General features: G+C 43.2%; 1 protein-coding gene across 6 annotated transcripts in view; it reads left to right on the forward strand.

Moving 5' to 3' along the window:
• kif6 (kinesin family member 6) overlaps positions 1-19014 on the forward strand; it is a 645381-nt gene that overhangs the window by 555446 nt on the left and 70921 nt on the right. For 5 of the 6 annotated variants that reach the window (XM_069887755.1, XM_069887753.1, XM_069887754.1 and 2 more), the window contains one exon: positions 13134-13231. In XM_069887755.1, the coding sequence (XP_069743856.1) occupies positions 13134-13231 (98 nt within the window). Of the gene's footprint in view, positions 1-3736; positions 3797-13133; positions 13232-19014 lie in introns of those variants that run through there. The other variant, XM_069887759.1, reaches the window with a different exon arrangement.

Below are 19014 nucleotides of genomic sequence, written 5' to 3' on the forward strand. Positions count from 1 at the left end.
CTGTGAGGGGTACTGGACAAAGTGATAACTTTCTGTCTGCCTTACAGTAGACAAGAGTTAACGAATTTCATGTATGTTACATTCTAAATGTAGTATCACGTGACCATGACGGAACCTTTACCTGCCGAACTCCACTGGTCACTTATCATGGAATGATAAGTGACTGGAAATTTGAGGTGTTCTGCAAAGAAGTGGCCTAAACTGTGTTTGGTCTCCCACGTGTCAAGGTGGCCACGTTATGAGCAGTGAATGCAGCACCCTGACTGTGCACATGCAAAGAGTTCCTGAATAAAGGGAGAGAATAAAGGCAGGCTTTGTATGTGATGGGGCTGCATGGGAGGGTGACAAAGAAAAGCAATGGCGGAGATGTAAAAAGGAAACAATCCCTTTGGAATGCTGAAGTCGGAGGGGGGGGGGCGGTGAAAGAAGATTGAGATAGAGAGAAGAAAGCAAATTGATGAAGGGCTTGAGCCTGAAACTCTGGCTATACATCTTTATCTCTGCTATATAAAGTATGCTGTTTGACCTGCTGAGTTTCTCCAATACTTTGCTTGAACTAAATTGCTAATCAGAAATATTTCTCTATTCCAGAATTTCTTTGGATAGATAAAATCACCTTCAAGTTTGTTCTGTGGATCATATATCTCCCCACAGTTAATATACAAACCTCTCCTGTCATTATTTGTATAATGGTCCCACAAACTGTAGCTTCAGGCTCATGGGCCGAAAGTGCCTGTTTGTTAGGCACTACGTGGACATTCCCCCTCCATAAATCTTCGTCCGTGAAGCCAAGCCAAAGAAGAAGAAGAAGACCAGTAAATACCAAGACTTGGCTGAGGGAACGATAAGCTTTAATATACAGAAGGCCCGGATCCAGGTATAGGAATGGAGAGGTGGCTCGACCTTTATGGCCCAGGACCGCGGGGGAGGAGTCATAGGGTATGAGTCATCAGTGGGCGGGCCAGCTCCATATATGCAGTAGCCAACAATAACTATATATAATGGAGGAAACATATCACCACATTGTTACCATGTTGTGTCTAAATTTTAAAAACATTGCTAATCTGCATTCAAATCACTTTCTCAGTGCGATTGTAGTTTGCCCGAGAAACTAAAAATTGATGCGCTAACACAGCTTATTTTGTGATTTATTAAAGTCAGTTCAATTTTACTTTGAACTTCCACTGAGCCTTTTAAACTCTGTGCTTTCAATCAAGTTCAGTAAGACCCTGAAGCAGACCCTTCAAGTGAAGACTTTATTTTGGTCAAGCTCCATCCATCACATCAAGAGCAGCTGACTGTTGGTTATGAATTGCAAAGGGAGCAAAGTGTGCAAAGGTTTAACAGATAGCTCAGTTTTTTTTTCCTCTTGTTTTTGTTAAAACCTACCCTCCTCCCACTGGAATTGGCAATTGAAAATGAGATGTGTCGCTGTGTGGAGCGTCGGCTTTGCTGTCATCCTGGGCTGGCCTCGGGAACAAAGTGGTGATTTCTGAATCATTTGTCTACTGTAACAGCAACGGGGTCTGTGCAGCCCACCCACTGTGAATGCCAGGACTGTGGCCCTCCATGCTATTTGTTATTCCAAGACAAACCTCAGGCAACTGTGTATACTTGAAGTGAAGATTAAGGTAGCCTGGTCCTTTCAAATAGCTTTCCTCATTTCTTTCTTTGGTAACTATTTTGTTGGTTTTTCAAGATATTCATTCCCTCAAAATCTACAAAGCATTCCCTAACAGAGAGGTACAGTTAGCAAATGCATGCATTAAAATATCTGAGGTGTTTTGTTACTGAGTCAATCCCAGAGATGAATCTAATGGTGTGAATGGGAGAGGGAGCATTCTCTTTATTTTATTTAATTTGGAGATACAATATGGTAACAGGCCTTTCTGCCCCACCAGCCCATGCCACCCAAACACAACAATTAATTGACAAACCCCGTAGATTTTTGAAGGTTGGGAGGAAACCGGAGCACCCGGAGGAAATCCACACTGGTCACCGGGAGAATGTATAGACTCCTTATAGTGAACAGTGGAGTCAAACCCGGGTCGCTGGTGCATTGCGCTGCATATCACCACCCAGAACCAAGTTCAATATGAAATGGCCAATGGAATATCAAAAGAACTCAACGTGTTCCAGGTGAACAGGGAAGCACAATAATTGCAGATGCTGGAATCTGGAGTGAACCAGATTGGAGGGTCAGGCAGCATCCATGGAGAGATGGGGTCTGTCAGTGTTTTCAGAGAGTAGAACATGACAGTCTGCAGGCACTGTTCTTCAAGTGAAAACACAAAATGCTGGAGAAGCTCAACAGGTCAAACAGATTCCTTTATGTAGGAAAGGCAAAGATACATCACTGACGTTTAGGGCTTGAGCCCTTTGTCAAGGTATGGAAAAATGTCAGCAGGCGTCCGAATAAAAAGGAAAGGGGGGGGGAAGCATGGGGGGGGAAAAGCATGGTCACAAAGCCAGAAGATAATAGGTGGAGAAGGGAGGGAGGGCACAGCAGCAAGTAAGGGGAGGAGGAATGGCTCGGTCAAAGGAGAGGGAAGGGGGTGGAGAGTTGAGGGAGAGAAGATAGGGGGAATGGAAGGGAGACGGGGCGAGTGGTGCAGTAACGCTGGCTGTCACCATGACCTCAAACATACGCACCGGGAAGTGAAAGCGCCAAGTTCGCAGATGGGTCCAGCATTGTGTGCTTTTTTACTCTATTGACTTTCTGAGTTTCTCCAACATTGTGTGCTTCCACTTTAAAAATCCTGCTTGGGTTCCAGGCTGACGACATCATCATGACATCATCAGTGACATTCCTTTTATAGAGGAGGTGGAGCGACTACACTCCACCTTTAAGTGTACCGCCTCTCGGTGGAAGGAAGCTGGAGCATTTTCCAGTATTCCATCCGCCTTTGGACCTTTTATGGAGATAAATGCAGCAATGTAAAAGATGGAGAATCTCTATCTTTACATTTGCCTTTTTTTCTCTATAACAGGCCCTCCTGTGATTGTAGTTTAAAACACAAAAGTGCTGGAGAACCTCAGCAGGTCATGCAGTGTTCATTGGAAACAAAGATATACAACCAATGTCTTGGGCCTGAACCCCTATAATTTCTCTGCTTTTCAGAGAGCTTATCCCTTCTGCCTATCACTTCTCAGCTTTCCCTCTATGTCGGAGAGACTGGACGCAGACTAGAAGATAATTTTGTTGAACACCTTCGCTGTGTCTGCTGCAATAGTGCAGGCCAATGGCCAACCATTTCAATTCTGCCCCCCCACTCCCATATCGACATGTCTGTCCACTCTCCAACCAGACGGCATTGACATCGACTTCTCCAGTTTCCATTAGCCCTCTCCTCTTTTTCTCCCTCTATCTCCTTTCCTCCATCTCCCCACCCCATACCCTCTACATTTAGAGAGCTACCCCTTCCCCTTAACACCTCAGCTTTTTTCTCTTCTGCTCTGCCACCCATATCCACCTATGACCTTTTGCCTGTTGGCCTGTGTTTCTCACAGCCTTTCCCCCTTATCTCCTTCTGCACCCCCACCTCCCCACATTTTTATTCAGGCATCTATCTGCCTCCTTTATGCTCATACCCTGATGAAGGCCTCAGGCCCGAAACCTTAGTTGCTTATCTCTACTTGCTCTGGACATTGTGTGACCTGCTGGGTTTCTCCAGCGTTTTCTGTATTTGAATCTAAAGGTTTGTGTTTTCAAACTCACGTATTTTCTGCCTTATAGATGTGGGCAGAAGAGTGTGCTCTGTAAAGCTGAGGCAGAGAGTTCTAGAAAAGGGTGAAAAGTGTCAGAAACATCTTCATGTGACTATTTATGGATTTGCCAACTCCACTGTGCAGGTGAATAAACCTTTATCCCAGCCCATAGTTCATAGGCTTAGAAATCGATCTGTTTGTGCTTAAGCAGATTTTTTAAAGACACATCACATGAAAGTTCAGCCCTATATTTTTTTCCAGCCACCTGTAAACTGCAGTTCGTATATATTCCCTAGCTCCCAGAATTCCATTGTCAACCTACATGTAATACCATTGTTCCTGCTCCTTTTCCCCAATGGGACTTCAGGACATAAAGAATTGGAATTCATCTTTATTTGCTAAGCTGAAATGATGTGCCACGTAATGCTGAGACCCAGACAGGTGGGTCACAGGAAACTGGGAATTTGGTTAAGTACATTGTTATGTTACGACTCCAGAGGACCCCAAAACCCAGCAGCAATAGATATGCACCACGACAGAGGGTTACTTAAACAAAAGTTGCTTTTAATTATCTTCGAAAATGAAAATAAAATCAAACTTTAACTTATCTCTATTGACTCACTCAACCCACTTAACCCCCTTCTAATTCAAAGCATAGGTGTGTGTAATGTGTGTGTAAGTTCAGCAAAGTTCTTTGGTTCACACTCCAATTTCACTGGTTGCAGGCAATTCTAGTACTGTGCCCCAAATTTAACATTTATAAAGTTCACCAGGCTTTGGTGCTTAACAGGTAAATGGTTACCACTCAGAAGGGTTCTTGTTGGTTTTCAAAGAGAGAGTTTTTCTTGTTCCAGGACATCCACCACTGAGTTCCTTTCTGTTTCTCCTATACCAAGGGAAACACTGGACAGCCAGTCCTCTCCTTTGACCAGGACGTCTTCCAAAGCTTGCCAGCTTGTCCCTCTTGAACCGATGTCTCTGTCTCTCCTCTCTCCCTCTCACTCCCCCCTCTCTGAGAGCAAAGCCTCTTTTTTTTCTGCTCTCTGCCTGCAAAGATCACATGACCTTTCAGACAGTAAGTTCTGTTTTCCTGACAAAGCTGCTACTGCCTGTTGTAACATTTGTTGCCTTTTGCAAATGACAGTCCATCATGAGTCTGAGCATCTTACAAAAGCTCCTGCAAAAATTCTGTGTTTTAAAGTGTTTGTGTGTGACTTGCTCTAACAAACATTTCCCAATTTATCTCCCAAATAACTCCATATACTTTGTCACAATTAGGAAACCTTTTTTAACCATTATTCAAACTGCAAAACTATGAAACTGATTGTGGACTTTAGGAAGTGGAAACCAGGTGGACACAAACTAGTCCTCATCGAGAGAACTAAAGAGGAGAGGATTAAAGGACTTCAAATTCCTGGGCATCGACATCCCTGAAGATCTCTTCTAGGTCCTTCATGAAGAAGCCTTGGCAGTGGCTTTATTTTGTTAGGAGTTTGAGGAGATTTAGCATGTCACCAAACACTCTTGCAAATTTCTACATCACTGTCTGGCATAGAGGTTCCGATGCACCGGGTAGGAACAGGCTACAAAGAGTTGTGAACTCAGCCAGTGCAGCCATGGGGGCATTAGTCTTCACTGCAAGAGGCAGTGTATCAAGAAAGTACCCTCTATCATCAAGAACCCTCAATTAGGCCATACCCTCTTCACAGGTACAGGAGCCTGAAGGTGAACACCCAGTGGCACAAAAGCACCTTCTTTCCCCTGTGCCACCAGATTTCTGAATGGATAATGAACCACAAACACTACCTCACTTTCTCTTCTTCTGTACTAATGTATTTAATTTTTTTAAATAACGGAAATGTGATTTATAGCAATTTTTACACCTGTAACACAAAACAATCCTGCCACAAAACAACAAATATTGTGACACATGTTCAGGACAATAAATCAGATTCTGATTCTAATGTACAAAAAACCTTACTTTGGCACCCCAACTTGGATAAACCCGGACCAGTGGAAACATCAGCTTCACCTTTACCCTGTCAATCCCAATAAGAATTTTGTATTGAAATTTCTTCTCCATCTACATTGTATTTTCTCCGTCTGCCTAGCCTCTGCTCATTGCTCTCCATGCAATCAATCCTATAAACCATTGCAGTGATCACTATATCTTTTCTTTCATCGATAGACCAGACTCATAAGCAGTATTCCAAGTGCCGTCTCTAGTTCCAATGAAAGATCTTGTTGTGAATTCCTCTTGCAGTAGAGTCCAGCTTTGGCCTTCTTAATTGCTCTCTGGCATTTTACTTTAACTTTGAGGGATTCATGTAAAAGGACACTCAAATCCCTTTCAATCTCTCACACATCAAGGTGGCACAGTTGGCATCGTGGTTAGCACAACAACTTCACAGCGCCAGCGATTGGGACTGGACTGGGTTCGAATCCCATGTTGTCTGTAAGGAGTTTGTACATTTTCCCCATGGGTTTTCTCCGGGGCTCCAGTTTCCTCCCATCCTTCAAAACCTACCGGGAGGGGTGTACGTTAATGGGGTGTAAATTGGGTGGCACGGCCTCCCAGGGCTGAATTGGCCCATCATAGTGCTGTATGTCTATGTTTAAAATAATAAATCCTCACTCTTTCAGTTAGCCTGTCAATATCACCTCTCTGAAAACTCCTCACAATTCTCGCTGCCATCAATCATGACTTAGTGATATTACACATGACCCCCCCCTCATCCATATCAACTGAAACTTCAGTATTGATCCCTGAGTCATAGCCTCCAATTGTTATTTGTTTTACGTCTGTCAGTCCTCAATCCCTTGCGCTCCAATATTGTTTAAAGAACATTCTCCGTGGTTTATGCCCTTCAGCCCAATTTGCCCATGCTGTCCAAAATGCCCCACTCTCACTAGTCCTAACTACCTGCATTTACCCTATTTCCTTCTAAAACCATCCTATCCATGTATCCGTCTAAATGATTCCTAAACATTGCAATAGTACCTGCCTCAATTACTTCCTCTGGCAATTTGTTCCATGCACCCACCACCCTCTGTGTAAAATAGTTCCTGTTAAATCTCTACCTCCTCACCTTTAACCTACGTCCTCTGGTTACCGATTCCCCTTTTCTGGGCAAAAGACCCTTTGCGTTCACCCATCCGGTACCTCTCGTGATTTTGTACACCTTCATGAGCTCACCCTCATCCTCCTGCGCTCCAAAGAATAAAGCCCCGGCCTGCTCAACATTTCTTGCCCCCACCCCGAGACCTGGCACTCCGCACCCTCTCCAGCTTGGCAACATCTTTCCTGCAGCACGGTGACCAAAACTGAACCCGACGCTCCAAATGGGGCCTCACCAGCGTCTTATACAACTGCAACATGACCTCTTACGTCAATACTCTTTTGAAACCCAATAAGGCAACAGCCTTTTTGACCACACTATTTACCCGTGACACCACTTTCAAGGTACTATGTGCCTGCACTCCTAGATTTCTCTTCAACACACCCCAGCTTCACACCTTTCACTGTGTTGTTCCTGCACATGTTAGACTTCCCAAAATGAAGTGCCTCAGATTTCTCTGTCTTAAATTACATCAACCATTCCTCTGCCTCCCTTCCCAATCGATCAAGATTCTGCTCCATTTTTTGGCACGTCTTCACTAACTGCAGTATCAGACACTTTTGGGTTTTTTTTTTGCAAACTTGCTGATCAGGCAATGTACACTGACATGCAGATGACACACAGCAATGGGCCCAGTTGCATACGTACCCTGAGGCACACCACCATCTTCTAGTCCCAATAACAGCCTTCTACTTTCACCCTCCGCTTTCTCCCATAAAGCTCATTTTCCACCTAGTCGCCTTGGATCCTGTGCAAATGGTGTAACAGCATTAAAGGAAGGAGGCTGAGGATGAAATAGGAATGTTGCTGTATGGGCGGGCACCCCATTTTCTGTCACAAGCATTAAATGGCCTGAATGAGGCCCTATGCTACTGAGCTCGAGCAACTAAAATATGACTCATTGAGAGCAGCAAGTAATCATAACATTTCACCCTACATTTCCACAATTGTGTGACTTTCAGGCAGAAGTTTAGTGAAGCTTGTGGGCAAAATACACTGGACAACAATTTTTTTTTCAAACAGTTCGCTTGATCAAACAGAAAGGGGGATTATGACAGGCAATTTCAAGCTGAACACAAAGATGATTTCAGATTTACTGCATCACGTGGGAAGGTGGAGAAACATTACATAAACTGTCATTCAATTTGCCATGCTTAATCGCATAATGACGCTGAGCCAAGGTCTCAGGTTGACTGCACATGTTGGACAGCAAATGTGCGGAGCCCAGGATTTGTCTTGGTCACCAATTTTGCACCAAACTAGAACTCATAAGCATCATTTAATAAGTCCAGTCATAGCATATCTTTGGGCCTTAGTGTTTACTCACTACAATGTAATAGAATCTATTGCAGTTGTTAAGACATTGACAAGACATTTCTGCTGCATTCAATCTTCCTGAAGACAATAAATGCTGTTGTTAAGTACACTCACTCTGCTATTGCCTGAGGAACATGCACATCAACATGTGTTCAATCTATATCAATATAATGCACAGCATCTGTATGTGTGAGCTGCTTTTATAGCCTGTTTGCATCTATCCTGACTAAGTATGCCCAGACCTAATACAAAATTTGCATAGCACCTACACTGAGTGCATGCCCAGGCCTTCTTGGACTGACCAAAGAAGCTTGCTTTGTGGGCAATATCCAGAATGTGAATTCTGTTCCTCCTCAGCTGATTGGCAGAGTCTGTCTCGACGATGTATGATCTTGGTGTCTCAGCTTCTCTGATGACCTTTGCTGGGGTCCATGCTTTCAACATCGGCTCTTGAATATGCACATTGCGCTCTGAAGGGTTCTGGCAATGTTTGTATAATGCTAGCATCCTTCTTCTTCCGTGTCAACCAGTCTTTTGGTTTCCTCCTGGTCTTCTGGAGGGTGTATTTTGCTTGGCAGAGTTGTTTTCTAGCTCCTGCCATTTAGAAGTTCTGCCAGGAGCTTCATGTCAGCCCTGAAAGGTGTTCCTTGTAATGGTAAAAGAGTTAGGTATGGATTTTCTTTTGTTTCGCGACACTAGTGTGCGTTTCACAGTTTGCACTTGTCTTTCAATGAACGCATGACCTTTAGGGTAGTATGGGGATGATATAATGATAACAAACCAATACTCTGCAGCAAGCTTTCTGAATTCTTGTGGCGTGAACTGTGTTCCATTTGTCACAAACTACTTGCTTGGGTATTTGTTGTTCAGCAAGGAGCGCTCTAATTTCTGAGGTGATAGTTGATGCTCTCAGGTCTTTCACCCTTTTGACGAACGGAAACTTAGAGTAGTAACAGGCTACTATTAAATACCACTCTTGATTCTCGGTGAATATCTGCTCCCACTGTGTGCCATGTGGAGATCATTTTCTCTTTTTGTTGTGTATATCTATACTTTTGGCGTATTTGGCATGTATCCACCATATTTTCAATGTTGTTGTATATACCAGTCCAGTACACAGCTGACTTCACTCTGAGTTGGCATTTCTCCATTCCCACGTGACCGTCATGTATTTTCTGGAGAATCTCTTTCTGCCTTGTTTCAGGTATAATCAGTCTTGATCCAGCCAGCAGAGCACAATTCTCCAACGAAATGTCATCTCTGATAGACTTTCTGATGGCCAATCACTGGGTGATCTGCTGTTGCTCCAGCCATTTTTTCCAGTAATGTTTTCTTCTCTTCTTCCCCTTCGTATTTCAGTGACTAACAATCAATTGTATCTGCTTTATCCTCTCTGGCCATCCTTGTATTACTTGTTGAGAAAGCATTTACAACACATCGTCCTTCCTGGTTTCTTCTCTGATCTGGCTTAATTTATGACTGGTCGTACTGAGGAGATGATGTATCTCTCATTTCATATTTTTCATTCGGGGAAAGTCGTGACAAGGTATCAGCAAACACCATCTCTTTGCCTGGTATGTATTTTAAGTCATAGCATTGTAATCAGAGCCCACCTCACTGACAAAAGGCAAAGGAGGAAAAACCCAACACCCAACCCCAACCAACCAATTTTCCCTTGCAACCGCTGCAATCGTGTCTGCCTGTCCCGCATCGGACTGGTCAGCCACAAACGAGCCTGCAGCTGACGTGGACTTTTTACCCCCTCCATAAATCTTCGTCCGCGAAGCCAAGCCAAAGTAAAGTAAAAGTAATCAGAGAAGCAATGTCTGCAGTCTAGCTGGTGCCTTGTTTAGGTTCTTTCTCTGGATGTGTTCCAGTGGGCGATGATCACTTTCCACTATAAACTTTCTTCCATACAGAAACTTGTGAAACTTTTTGCATCCGTATACAACCACCAACAGCTCTCTCTCTCAATATTGGCATATCTGGTCTCTGCTGTAGTTAATGCTTTTGAGGCAAAAAGCTATTGGTTTCCCTTCTTGTACTAATGCTGCACCAAGGCCATCTACTTGCAGAGTGAGGGCTTTTTTTCGATCATAGTATCTCAACTCCACTTCTCTGCATATTATTTCTTTGAGCTGGTCAAAACTTTCCGGATGTGATGGTGACCACTGAAGTTCCACGTCTTCCTTCAGAAACTCTTTGGTGTTTGCTGTGTACTCTGACATATGTGGTATGAAGGAACTCATGTATTGAACCAACCCAAGAACACATCTGAGTTCCTTTTTGTCCTTTGGGTGCTCCATCTCAGCCATGGCTTTAACCTTCTCTGGGCTTGGCTTTACCCGATTAGGAGTGCACACTATTCTGAAGAATTGGCATTCCTTCTCTTTTATAATGCATTTGTCTGCATTAAGTTCAATTCCAGCTCTTCTTGTTCTCTCTGTGGCCTCATGTAGATGAAGTTTGTGAGCTTTTCCATCTCTGCCAAAAACCTGGATGTTGTCTGCGATGCCCACAGCACTTTTACACCCTCTGTAGATCTCATCGATCTTCTGTTGGAGCGCGTCCTGACTCACCTTTAGGCCGAAAGGAACTTGTAACGACCAAATGGAATATTGAACATTGTTAGTAGTGTTGGTTCCTCATCTAGTTTCACATTCCAGCATCTAGCTTGCTAAAGATTTTGGATCCTGTTAGTTCCGCTGTGATGTCTTCTAGCGTTGGTGTTGGGTAGTGAGCCCTTTTTATTGCTTGATTTAAGCCTTTAGGGTCCAGACATATTCTCAAGTGGCCATTTGGTTTTTCTTTGACCACTATGGAATTTACCCAGTCAGTCGGCTCAGTCACTTGGCTATGTCCTTTAGTTCTTGCTCCAACTTCTTCCTAAGCCCCAGTGGTACTTTCCTTGGAGCATGGACTACTGGTTTGCAGTTTGGATCTATGGCGATGTAACATATGAAGTCTTCAAAGCATCCTACGGAATCATCAAAGCATTCCAGGTACATGTTCACGAGCTCAGCCTTGTTTGTGACTGGAGGTTGGTTCTCCAATGGAGTGTCTCTGTTGACCCTTTTGGAGATCTTCTTAATGATCATTGACAGGGATCAATTGCAACTCCCGGGAGTTATCCAGGCCTTGAATTGCTGGTCTGTCTGCATCTACCACGTAGAATGTACAGAGGATGTTCTTTCCCTTATGGCAGCCATTGATCTTAGCTCTCCTTAGCTGCTTGATCATGGGGCCACCATAGGCCGTTAATGTGACATTTGCTGTTTCCAATGCACCGTCTTTTGGATATCCTTTTATTATGTTTTTCTGGAATCATCTGGAGGTAGAGTCTGAGTGGAAGGACGTTGCTTTGTGATCCAGTATCCAGCTTCACTTTTAGGTTAAATATCGTAGGCTTGTTCTGGATTGTCCTCTGTATTTGGATCTTTGTGTGCACTTCACTTCCTTCTTTCATCTCATCCAACATCTCGTGATGTCCAGTATCTGGGTGTTGGAGACCTCATTGCTGTTTCCTTTTATGTGGTAGATCTTCTCCTTGACTTCTTTCTTCACTGGTATTACTGTTTTCTTCATACCAGACTTGTACGTCTTCGCCCAATGGTTTGCTTTACCACAGGCTCTACATTCAGAACCGTATGCGGGGCATTTATTTTGGTCATCAAAGGGGTGTTGTCTGTCCCACTTCCTGCAGGTCTTGACGTTTCCAATTTTGTGTTCTTTATAGCATCAACCCTTCTCTTTGCTGTGGGTGGGTCTGCATTTCATTTGCATCCTCATGGCTTTGAAGACTCTGGCTGTGTCTATACTTTCAGCCAGCTTAAAGCTGCCCTTCCTTCTAAGAGACTTTTGCACTTCGGTGTGGGCACTTCCATATTGTAGTTGATCAACTAATCCTTCCTCTATATCCTTAAATCTGCATTTTGCAGCATCAATTTTTAGTCTAGTGAGGAAGTTATCAATAGTTTCCTCAGTCTCTTGCATTAAGCCTTGAAATTCATAGCATGTAATTCTATGATTAGACCTGGGTTCAAGGTGAAAAGCAAACTTTTCAAATATCTGGATCATTTTTCTCCCCCTCTGTAAACTCCCAGCTATTAACTAAGTCAAAGCCTCGCTCCCCTGTTCAGAGAAGTAAATAATTGACCTTCTCCTCTGATGTTACATTTTTTAAATTCCACTTCTGCTGAAACGTTTTAAACGATTCAACAATGTCTTCAGCTTCCCCGTCCATCACTGGGTGAACTGCAGTTGCACCAACCATTTTTCCAGTAATGTTTTTTTTCTCTTTTTCCCCTTCATATTTCAATGACTTACAATCAGTTGTATGGCTTTATTCTTCTCTTATACAGCTGCCACCATGTTATGCCTCAGTGTACTTGGGAGGGTTCTTAAATAACTTAGAGATACAATATTCAAATAACAAAAGAGACTTTACTTACTGATGCCTTCCACCATCTCAGGAACCTGTTCACACACTCATATATACATATACATGCGCCCCACAGTGGTGCACTACAGTTACTACAGTGAGGAGGGTGTATTCTTATGCGGTTACAACATAGTCCACATTATCCTGACTGCATAAGAGTCTGCTTTGGGGAATCAGAATTCCCTTTGGTAAACATTGATTGTGAGGTTCGCCGTCAATAGCTTCAAGGTCAAAGTTAAATTTTTCCAGGTGTCTTCTCTGATGCTCACTGTGTGGGTGTACATATTGGAATGTTCGGAGCACCTGCTCATGTTAACTAGAAGGCTGTAACCCAAGACCTGCCCACACAACCTGGCATTGAGTAGTTCTCTCTGCAGCTTTTGTGATTTTACCACAAACTTGACTTTAAAACATAGTGGTTTTTCATAGATGCTGCGGGTCCTCCTGAGTTCCTCCGGCATTTTTGTGTTTTTACTACAGTCACAGCATCTGCAGATTTTCTTGTAACACTTATGTTTCTCCATTTTGTGTGCCCTCTATTACTTTAGGCCCAGCAGGAACAGCTCTCTGTGGCTATTTCCCAGAATAATTGGAAGGCCTCTTCTGTGACTCCAACACCGCCCCAGAGGAATGTTCACAACAGCAGGTGAGATATAATACACTTGCCCATTTATGCTTTTCAGGCCTAAGCCTTCTAGGTGACATACACCCCAAGTATTTTAGTGGTATTCAGTATGGATAAGATAAATAGTTGCGGCGATACACCACTAGCTTACTGCAGGGGGCGACCACTGTACCTTCAGGAAGATCACTGGAGGACAGACCACACCTGGCCGGCTGCCAATCAGCCGCCCGGGATATAAGCCACATCTGGCCCCTCTCGAGGTTAGTCATTCAGGAGAAAGGCACCGCTAGCCACAGCATAGACTTTAAGCTGAATAAAGCCTGTTGTTTCAGTCTTTGAATCTTGTGTCTGCTTACTGTCACTACAATAATCATAGGATCTTTCCAAAGATAAGGGAGGCCAAGGCTAATCGTAGGTTTAAGGTGGGAGGAGAAAGATTTGAAAGGGAGCTGTGAGGCAATTTTTCATACAGATTGTGAAGCATATATGGAATGAACTACCAGAGGAGGTGGTGGAGGTGGATACAGTTGTAATTTTCAGTTTAGACATCCAGCCCAGTAACACAACTCACAGGCCTTGCCACCCAATTACACCCAATTTACCTACAACTCCAGTACGTTTTGAAGGGTGGGAGGAAACCAGCGCACCCAGAGGAAACCTATGCAGACACGGGGAGAATATACAATCTCCTTAGAGACTGCTCCAAATTGGAACCCAAGTTTCTGGCACTGTGCCACCCAAAAGTTTGAAGGATATTTGTTTATTTGATTATTTACATGTATACATTGTGTACAGTGTTACGAGCCCAGAGGACCCAAAAACCTAGCAGCAATAAATATTCACCAAGACAAATGGTTACTTAAACAAAAGTTGTTATTAATTATCTGTAAACATGAAAACAGGGTCAAACTTTAACTTATTACTATTAACTTAACTAACCTAACTTAACCCCCTTCTAATTCTAAGCGCACGTGTATGTAATGTGTGTGTAAGTCCAGAAAAGTTCTTTGATTCACAGTCCAATCTCACTTCTCATTCCTCCAAGTTTATTGGTTGCAGGTAATTCTTATACTGTGCACAGAGTTTAACATTTATGAAGTTCACCAGGCTTTGGTACTTGAAAGGTAACTGGTTACCACTCAGGAAGGTTCTTGTCAGTTTTCAGAGAGATTTGTTGTTCGCTGGACACCCACAACTGATTCCTTGTAACCAGCCACTTCAGTGTCTTGCCAAAGAAATTCGCCCCATTAGGGTTCACCAGATGATAACCTCTTTCTTTCAGGTCACCACAGAGTTCCTTTTTGTTTCTCATTTCAAATGAAACATTAGGCAGCCAGTCCTCTCCTCTTGCCTAAACCACAAGGGCTTTGACCAGGCTGAACTAAGCACTCACAACCTGCCTTCCAAATGGGGATTTACCACAAGCTTGGCAGCTTGTCCTGTTCCAGTCCCAGCATTTGCTGCTGAACTGTAGAACTGTGGAACTGATCTCTATCTCTTTCTCTCTCTCAGAGAAAAAAAAGGCTGTTTTTCTCTCTCTGCTTACCAAACCACCTGACCCTCTTAGAACAGCAAGTTGTACTCCAGAAAGCCTGCAGATCCGATGGGTTATTTTATCTGTTGCCCTTTTTAAACGACAATCCATTAGCACTCTCCAAAGCTTTTGCAAAGACTCTTGGAGCTGGACTGTCATGAGCAGAGCTCCTATATTTTAAATATGATCTGTTTGTATGTGACCTACACTAAAAAACCTGCCCCAATTTATATTCCAAAAACATATCTATAATCTGTCACAACAGCTTGATTGTTTACATGTATATGTTGTGTACAGTTTTTTTCTCACTACCAATAAGTGGCAATACTGCCTCGCCCACAGAAAAAAGAATATTGGGGTGTATGTGGTGTCACTTATGCACTCAAACCATAGATCTGAAATCTGAATATGCAGATAGGTACATGGATAGGAAATGTTTTGAGGTATCTGAGCTGAACACTGACAAATAGAACAAACGTGGGTCGATAACATAGACAGTTGGGCCGAAGGTTGTACCCCTGACTGTGACTTTTTTAAAATTCAATTCTTTGATCTCTGGTGTGGGCAGTGTGACAGATCTGGTCATTCTTTATTGGGCCTCTTTAGATGGCGTCAGTGGGCCATCTTCTTTATCTGCAGTAGTCTGTGCAAGAGCTGTGTGGAGATGGAGAAGAATTTCCAGAATATTGACGCAGTGACAATGAAGGAGCAGCGATGTACATCCACATCAGTATGATTTGCGGCTTTGGAGGGCAACGTGGACCTGGCAGCATTTCCGTCATACACTTTCTCAGCAAGAAAAACCATGGTTCTGAGATGTTCATCGTAGTACATGAAGCAGCCACAGTGCACTGGTTGTGGATAGAATGGATGTTACAGGAGGCGGATGAAATGATCATGAATCAGTTCTGGTCACTTAACTGCAGGAGTGCAGAGAAGATTTACAAGGATGTTGCCTGGAGTTGAGGAACTGAATTACCAGGAAAGGTTAAACAGGCTTGGACTTTATTTCCTCGAGTATAGAAGAATGATTGGATAGAGGTTTACAAAATTATGAGGGGTATAAATAGAGTAAATGCAAGTTGGCTTTTTCTGCTGTGGTTAGGTGAGATACTGTTTTGTTGAGAAAGTGTCAGGTTCGGTGGGTTCAAAGAGAAACGAGTCTGGACACAAGCATTTGCCATCAAACTTAAGTTTTATTAACACAACAATTAATAAGAAAGCATGGAAACATAAGTAACGGGAAACAAACGGGAGAATGTTAAACAGTACACAACTATTAATTCACACAGGTGATACAGACATTCGCACACTATAAGCAGGGGTTATGCACACTTTTCCCTCCCCAGATCCCTGATTGAGGTAGATCTTATACCGCTGTACTTGTAGGGGTATATGCCCACTCTCGGACTCCTGATCAGTTGAGAGGTGGATCTGTTATGCAGGGGTATATGTAGGCTCTCGGACCCCTGATCAGTTTGAGAGGTGGATCTGTTACCACTATACCCTGCAGGGGTATATGTAGGCTCTCGGACCCCTGATCAGTTTGAGAGGTGGATCTGTTACCACTATACCCTGCAGGGGTATATGTAGGCTCTCGGACCCCTGATCAGTTAAGAGCAGTGGCTCTACTGCTAGTATTGATCTATAGCACCATACCCATAACCCTTCTAAGTGATGCCTGCAGTTACAACCTGGCATGGAGCAGTGTCCAGGGCTATCACCGCAAGGCAGAGAGAGTGAATGTCGTCTGTGCTGGTGCTCAATATAGGGCTCCAGCCAATAAGGATGCTAGGTGATTTGAACCAGCCAATGGCAAGGTGTGCACTGACAAGTACCAGAGCCCAATTTTAACTGACACTCCACCTGCAAACCGTAACTTTGCCTGCTACTTGTAACTTTGGGTGAAATAAAAAGCACACCACATACTGACAGGTGATGTGACTTCCGAATGAGTTTCAGAGAGGGAGGCTACATGACCACCCGCAATAGGCAGGGAGGCTACGCCTCCTCCACACACAACAGATACCAACCAGAGGACGTAGATTGAGGGTGAAAGGGGAAAAGTGTAAAGGGAATATTACGGGGAACTTCTTCTCATAGAGTTGTGGAATAAGCTGCCAGCTGAAGTAAATGCAGGCTGAATTTTATCATTAAAAAAAATTGGATAGGTGCATGGATGGAAGGGGTATGGAGGGTGCAGGTCACTGGGACTTGGCAGACTAGAAGGGCTAAGGGGCCTGTTTCCGTGCTGCAGTGTTCTGTGGTTCTCTGATGCTGTTCGTGCAAAGGTGAATCTTTGTAAACACTTCAGCAACCTCCATATATTCCACCAATTCACAATACCAGCCAACCCCAACATAATCAAGGACTGATACTGGCATCTATTGTGTTGTTCACACAACTCATTACCATCCAAATCCATTGGGACATTTCCTGGAGAATAACTCATTAGTGCACATAATGTGATTGCTTTTTCAAAAGGAGTTCTGATGTGTTTGCTTGCTTCTTTCAGGAGTTCATTAAATTTAAAATTGAAATAATATTGGAACAGGAAATTTGCAGGAATGGAATTTTTGTAGATTAAATAGTTGTTAGACGTGATATGAGCTTTTGTTTGAAGTCATTGGCTTTAACTATTTTCTCATGAATGCAGTAATTAGTGTTAGTTTCTGCATGCAAATATTTGAACATTACCAGAGTGTGGAAGAATGCTTTGGTCTAAGCTGTGAGAAAGTGCCACACACTTTAAATATTCATCCCACCCTCCTCAGTGCACTGCAGTGGAGCAGGCTGGGTTTATATCACTGTTTTATTCATCTGTGACTGGTGCTCCAGTTTTTCCAAGCTAATGTTCATTGTTCAGCAAGCACTAGAAGGGACAGGTTAACGAGACTTGGTAGAACCTACTACTCTTTGTTGAAAGCAAATTGGCTGTTATGGTTTACAGCTGCAGTCCAAATTTAACAAATTTCAGCTACAATGCCCCAAGGACATAGTAAATACAAATTCCGTATTTTCCTCTCTTGGCTGGACTAGGCTTTGAAGGCTGCTAGATTTTGTGCTGTGGGTTTGATAACTGTATGAATAGAATGACTGCAAATTATGGAAATCACATTTATCCGGTCAGATCAAATACAATTTATTGTCATGTAATAAAACAGAAATGTCAAACTGTATTATAGAAAATTGCCTTTAGTCTGCCAGAAGGCAGGCAAAGATTCATTGGGAATAAAAAGAAGCAAAATAATTCCCTTCAGAGTCACTGAGTGGTGGATTCATCTCCAGCCCTCCTGCAGTCACACAAGACTCCAGTTCAGTTCAAGCTATCGGCAACCTAAACTCTGGATCCAAACCTCTGACCTGATGACGAACCCACTCTCATCTCTTTCTGGTTATCACCAAACATTGTTTGGCCATTGAAGTACACCTATGCCACTTCTGGCCATCCGTACCATATATAACCATATAACAGTTTATGACATGGAAACAGGCCCTTCAAGTCCACGCCGGTTCACTCAAACAACTCCGCTAGATTTCCCCCCCCCCCCCCTATTCTCTGCCCATGACCCTCCAACCCCCTCTTTTCCACGTAGATATCCAGCCTCTGAATATATGAGTTGACTCTGCCTCAACTCTTTCCTCCGGAAGATTATTCCATTCAGCCACCACTCTCTGAGTGAAGAGCATCTTCTAATGTTTCTCCTAAGATTTTTCCCCCTTACCCTCAACTTGTGTCTTCTTGTTTCAACCTCCCCTGCTCTCAGGGGGAAGAGTTTACTTGCATCTAGTCTATCTATTCCTCTATCAAATCCCCTCTCAACTGTCTACGTTCCAATAAATAAAGTCCTAACCTCTTCGATCTTTCTCTGTACTCTAGGTATTTTAAGCCAGGCAACATCCTTGTAAATCTTCTCTGCACCCTCTCTACCTTATCTATATCCTTCCTATAATTTGGAGTCTGAAATTTAAAAAAAATATATAAAAATTATGTTTTAGCGGTGTGATAATACAGATTCTATCACCAATGTGTATATGTACAGATTGTAGTGTAGGATGACTGATTGGCTGAGAGTGTAGCCACACCTAGATTCTATCACCAATGTGTATATGTACATATGTACCGATGGTAGTGTAGGATGACTGTGATTGGCTGAGAGTGTAGTCACACCTACTGACAGATCTTAAAGGATTTCTCCTAGCCAGACCAGGTCATTCTGGACCAGTCAACCTACTTGTGATATGCTCCAGTCTTTTGGTTTGGATCAAC

Source organism: Narcine bancroftii, chromosome 6, assembly GCF_036971445.1.
Source record: "Narcine bancroftii isolate sNarBan1 chromosome 6, sNarBan1.hap1, whole genome shotgun sequence".
NCBI classification, from domain to species: domain Eukaryota; kingdom Metazoa; phylum Chordata; class Chondrichthyes; order Torpediniformes; family Narcinidae; genus Narcine; species Narcine bancroftii.